This window comes from Pyxicephalus adspersus, chromosome 9 (assembly GCF_032062135.1).
Source record: "Pyxicephalus adspersus chromosome 9, UCB_Pads_2.0, whole genome shotgun sequence".
Taxonomy (NCBI): domain Eukaryota; kingdom Metazoa; phylum Chordata; class Amphibia; order Anura; family Pyxicephalidae; genus Pyxicephalus; species Pyxicephalus adspersus.
The window spans coordinates 26,214,634-26,220,820 of NC_092866.1; the positions used below are offsets into that span (position 1 = coordinate 26,214,634).

General features: G+C 40.6%; 1 protein-coding gene across 1 annotated transcript in view; it reads left to right on the forward strand.

The window, feature by feature from the left end:
- The window catches only part of LTBP3 (latent transforming growth factor beta binding protein 3), a gene marked incomplete in the record, with an annotated part of 88,198 nt that overhangs the window by 32,551 nt on the left and 49,460 nt on the right, over positions 1–6,187 (forward strand). Inside the window, 3 exon segments of the mRNA XM_072422963.1 lie at positions 3,159–3,281; positions 5,436–5,594; positions 5,738–5,966. Coding sequence (XP_072279064.1) covers positions 3,159–3,281; positions 5,436–5,594; positions 5,738–5,966 — 511 coding nt within the window.

Below are 6,187 nucleotides of genomic sequence, written 5' to 3' on the forward strand. Positions count from 1 at the left end.
TATTTGTAGTTTAGGATCAGACATAGCTTAGTAAAGCATTCTGTTTTTACCAAAACACAAATCAAAATAAAGCAGATATAAACAGATATGTAATACAAGCTTCTCCAACAAACTCAAACATTGTATTTTACCAATATGCTTCATAAACACAAGTCAGTTTATACAAATATTTCCTCATGGAATCATTTAAGGTCCTAGGCCTAGGCTTTACATCTTTCTGTTCTCCATCATTTACCTGTCTGATGCAAGTGTCTAAGTGTGCATAAACATTTGAATAACAGTATTCAACATCTTGAGGGGTGGCTGTGTCCATTTAAAGTAAAAATAAACTTGGTGTGTTATAAGCTTCCGCCATATTCAGCAAGTATACACAGCCATACCCTGTCCAGTCGTTGTGCAGCATGCGCACAAGTTACATTTTCCCCAGCAGCTCACACCGTGCTCACAGCAGAGCTTTTACATTTTTAGGTTTTCCCCTGCAATTTTCATCTGATTGTGTGTGGTATGTCTCCCATTCTGCCTGCCAAATTTCATCCCTGTGTGTCCAATTGTTTTCCCCTCCCTTTACTCTCTTTGCTGGCTGTATTCCCTCCCCTCCCCCGTCTGATAACCCATTGTCTCTCTGCTCCTTCACTCTCCTGCTTTCTCTGTCTGTCTGGCTCCTGCACCTTTTTTCTCTACTGCTATTTTCTGGTGACATCTCACCCAACCCTGCTCCCCCACACAGCCTCCCACTTCCCCATTCACCCCACCCATAAGTTCTTTCTTTCTTTGGCGGTCTATAGAATGCCAGATCTGTTGGCAATAAAATAACCTCTATAAACAACCTTCTCCTTTCTAAATCTCTAAACTTCCTGGCTTTCACTGAATCTTGGCTTTCCTCCTTAGACTCTGCCTCTGCTGCTGCTCTCTCCTATGGAGGCCTGCACTTCTCACATACCCCTAGACTTGGCAACAGAGTAGGGGGTTGTGCGGGTCTCATTCTCTCACCTAACTGTACATACAGAGTCCTTCCTACCCCCTCCTCTCTCATTTTGACCTTTCTTGAAGTCCACTCCTTCTGTCTTTTCAGACCCTTACTCCTCATTATTGCTGTTGTCTACCTGCCCCCTGGCCGGATATCACAATTTTTGGATAACTTTGCCTCTTCGCTCCCACACATTCTTTCCCATGACCTGCCCACCCTCTTCCTGGGTGACTTTAATGTTGCAGTGGATGAGCCCAACCTTCCCTCCTCAGCCAAACTGCATTCCATTACCTCCTCCCTTGGACTCACACACAACATAACCAGGCCCACACACATCGCCAGATTCACTTTAGACCTGGTATTTTCTAAACTTTGCAACCTCTACCTCCTTGACAACTCGCCATTTCCCCTTTCTGATCTCAACCTTATCACCTTCAACCTATTGAACTTTTGCCCCCTTTGCCACATCCCAGACTTGGTCAATGGCAGAGAGATATCCATAACCTTGACCACAACCTATTCTCAAACTGCCTTACGTCCCTAACCCCCACTAAAATCACAACCCTGGATAAAGCTGCCACTCTGTTCACACTCTTTATCTGGCTCTAGACAAATGTGTCCCTGCTATCTTCTGCTACCCCTCTCCTGCTAACCCCCTTCCCCGGCACAACAATTACACCAAACAGCTACAAAAGAATGTTTGTGGAGCTGAGCGCAAGTGGAGAAAATCTAGCCTCAGCTTTAAAACTTTCACACTAGGCTCACCAAGCGTGGTTTCCTGTCAAGCTTCCAACCCACACAGCCTCTTCTCAACAATTGAGCCCCTCCTAAACCCCACACCTTCTCCCCCCACAACAACCTTCTCTGCCCAAGACAATGCCACCTACTTTAGAGATAAAATTGACAAAATCAGACATGATGTCTCTGCTCACCGGGCCACTCCAACCATATCCACCCCATCCACCAGTAAATCATTACTGGCCTCCCCCAGCTGTTACTGTGGATGAAGTCTCCTCTCTTCTCTCATGATCTCCATCTACTACCTGTCCGCTTGACCCAATTCCCTCTGATCTACTCTGTGCCCATTCCTCCACCCTGGCCCCCACCCTAACCAAACTTTTCAACCTCTCCCTTTCTACTGGTATCTACCCCTCTGCTTTCATACATGCCATAATTCTCCCCATCCTGAAGAAACCCTCACTAGACCCCTCCCTTTTAGCTGCCATCCTATCTCCCTTCTCCCATATGTTTCCAAACTTCTTGAGCGCCGTGTCTACAAAATATTCACTGATTACCTGAGCTCCAACTCTCTCCTTGACCCTCTCCAGTCTGGTTTTCGAGCTGCCCATTCCACCAAAACAGCCCTTACTAAAGTGGCCAATGGCCATATAAGAGATAAGTCTCAAGGCAACTTTTCCCTCCTACTTCTCCTTGATCATTCCTCTGCTTTTGACACTGTTGATCACCCCCTTCTAATAAAAATAATGCCCTCCATTGGTATCCCCCATCAACAAAAGAAGATGAAGTATACAAAGAAGCCATTGGGGAAAAAAAAGAAAAAGTATTAGGCAGAGAAAGAAGTAAGGATGGGATGGACAAATACACAGAAAAAAAAGGGAAAAAATACTGAGAAAGAGGTAACATGTGGTTTCCAAAACAGTTATTCATATCTCTTAATGTGTTAATATTTTTCTAGACGATTTAGAATTTTGGCATTTAGTAAGTTCATCTGGTTTTGGTTTTCATCTAAGGTTTTGTATCTGCTTGTGAAGAAGGTAATTTCCACTTCAATGTAATAATACAATGAGCTACTCAAATCATGTGTAACCAGCTTAGTTTGTAATTTAGATTGATGTCTGATGGAGAGCGCCAGGAGATAAGTGAGGGGTCTGCTCATATTTGGGTTGACATTAGTTTGGATAGAAGCCAATCAACTACTCCCCAAAACTTTGGCCCAACTCTAAAATAAGGTAAAAATGCCAATTGCCTGTCCACATTGGCAGCATATGGGACTCAGTGTGGGATATATCTCTTTGAGGTAAAATACCAAATATAACCAATATTAACTGCAAAAACTACATCTGGTAAATATGTATTTGAGTAAATACTAACTACCCTGTATTGTATTGTGAAATTACTCTGAATTATCTAAGATGCATTTACCTAATTACATTTTTCCCATTATTAACAGATATAAATGAGTGCAGTATGCAAGGAGTTTGTCAAAATGGTGAATGTCTGAACACACAAGGAAGCTTCAGATGTGCATGTAAACATGGATATGTTTTTATCTCCTCTCAAATGCGCTGTACACGTACGTTTCATATTTGTTATATGTGATTTTGTACATAGTAATGTGATAATTTTCTTGTGTCAACCCAGCCTAGAACTCATGTTGACGATTGTTGTTTCTGTCACAACAATTTGCTACCAAACAATTAGTAAAATTCTCACCATATCATACAATAAAGTTGTGACCTTACTGTTGACATGATCATATGCCTCTTTGTTGTTGCTTCTCCTACAGTGATAATAGGTTTGAAGGATTCCACTGATAGGAAAGTGTCTCTTCAGATACAATCGTTTTTCTAAAGTTATGTAGACATTTCAGATCACTGCCACTGGAAACAATCTTTTGTCATCCTTTCCAGTGACAGATGAATGAAGGGGGGCTGTACACACAACTCTATTCTGTTCTAAGTTCATTCATGATTGGTTGTTTATCAGTCTTGCAGGGAAGAATGATTACCAATGTTGGGAAACAACTGTAAACATGCAAGATTTTTGCCCGAGACAAACACAACTATTCATCTTGGGCATTCTTAGATTGCTGAGATTACAAAAACTGTACCAATGTATTTAATTCATCTGGAATGCATCCTAAGTCTTCCCCTCAATTTCCAGGCCTTTAAGGCTAGCAACATTGGGTTTGGATGTTGAAAAATCATCTCAGAAAATGTGAGAAAATGCAATTTTTGCAGCCGAGCTACAGGTTTATATACCAAGCTGGAGGAGAGGGAAGTACCATGGCTTCTGTTGCTAAGAGTAACACTGTCAGTATTTCTATGGGCACTTTAAATAATCGAGACAGATATCTGAGTATTAGTGGGAAGTTAGGGGACACATATCCCAACTTTATGCACCAGAGCTGATTGAAGTGACTACTCCATCCTTCTCCTGGGAAAACTGTTATCTGGTGTTGTGATTCTTGGCGTAAGCAAAGATGTGTACCGGTCCAGTAACTAATTATTGTTCTGTGTTATCTCCATGTGTGGTCCTGTAGTGCGATAGGTGAGTGTTCCCTTGGTTTCATATGTATAAGAATGTAACATAATTGTCTATATGAACATAAACTGCTTAGTCATGATTTAGACTTGATAAAGACCTTGTGACATTAAATACTGTTGTTAACTCAGAATGTCTGACGTGAACCTCAATGAATAAAAATTCCAAGGGTCCTGGATCTTGTGTTCCTCTGCCACTGGTGTTTGGGAACCTCTGGTCTAGTTCTTGGTGACACTTCAACAAGATCTCTCACCTAAGGCTGCTTCTCATTCAGCTAGATCTACAAATAATATAAATAAAATAGTTAATGTCCCATTCTCCTAGGAAGCCCAGTCCAAATAGATATCCAGTAACAGTTCTTCCTAGGATAGAAATTCCAGGCCAGAAAACAATAATATTGGTTTTCTCTTGAGTGAGACCTTGAGAGCCTAATCTGGCAGGCTTTCTGGGATCTAGATTAAGAACGTACATGCCTGGGACAGGCTAGCAAATGTATCCAAACCATTGTGTTTGAGAAATAGGGGTAGACTAAACCAGAGCCACAATTATATGTGCAAAATGCTCAAAAATTCCAGAAAATCCACAGAAGGGTGTCCTTACCTTATTGGAACATGGGTGACCAACATCAAAGGAAAGCCTCTATAACTCTGTTATAAATGTTCCCTTTATTTACATGTATTCTCTGGCACCACTACTGTCTTCCCAGCCCATTGCAATACAAAAGTTTTTTTGTACAGTGTCACATTACCAGAAATGTTTCTGATTGTACTAGAAAGCACTAGGATGTTAATGCCTCAATTACTATGTAAATGTGTTTTGCCCTCTATACCCAAAGTTTTTTTTGTATTTGGCAAATGTTCTTGTAGGTCCTCTCAGCGTTCCCTGCTATTTAGGTAACAATATTATGTTCAGGGTCTTTGCAATTAACAAAAAAGGTATTTTTGAGAAAAGAACATTCTTTTTAGACATTAGTTTTTTAAGACATGGCCCCATGGGTCCCCCCGACATTTCCAGTAATTACGAAAGTTTGCCTTTCCTATTGATTGCAATATAAAAAGTTGGAATGTATGAAACCCTGAATTAAGTTAATTTTTTTTTAGGGGGGGGGGGTTAGTGCAGTAATAACAAAAAGTAATATTGGTTTAAAATTAGTTTGAAACTGAACAATTACTCTTTCTTCTAGAAGAAAAGTCTGATGTGAAAAGTCTGTGCTACAGGCTTGTTGGCTCAGATGGACAGTGCCAGCATCCTATTTCTATCCGAATGACCCAACAGCTGTGTTGCTGTAGTGTGGGTAAAGCATGGGGACCTCACTGCGAAGCTTGTCCTGCAGAAGGCACAGGTAGGAATTATGTAAAAATATACCATGTGTTTCTTTAAATTCAAAATGAAAGATACACTTGAAGATAAATGCATGAGCATTGGAGAATTTATATTTCTCTCTTTCTCTTACAACCCTAACCATCGACTTTCTTTACTTTGCAGCCTCTTTTGCAGAGATTTGTCCAGCTGGGAAAGGTTACCATATATTCAGTACACATCACACATTCATGATTCAAGGACAAAGTGATATCACTCTTCATTTGCAGCCAGATGGGAGTGACCAGCTGGCTCTCCCTCCAAGGACTCCTGATGTTGTCCCACCTCCAAACATATTAGAACTACCTCCACCTCAAAAGATATCTGAGGTAGATTCTTCTGAAGGACAGCGTGAGTCATCATCTTTGATCTTTGATATAACTTTTATGGAAAAATGTATTTACTTTTCAGCTGCTCTTTATCTAAACACAGTTCGATATCTAGTGCAGAAATTCAGATCAAGAGAATACTGAAGAATAGATATACCAGGGTCATTGTGATAACTAATTTGAAAAACAGAGAATGAGGAAACCACCATATTATTTCTTATCTATGTATTTATACTGCTTTGTTTAA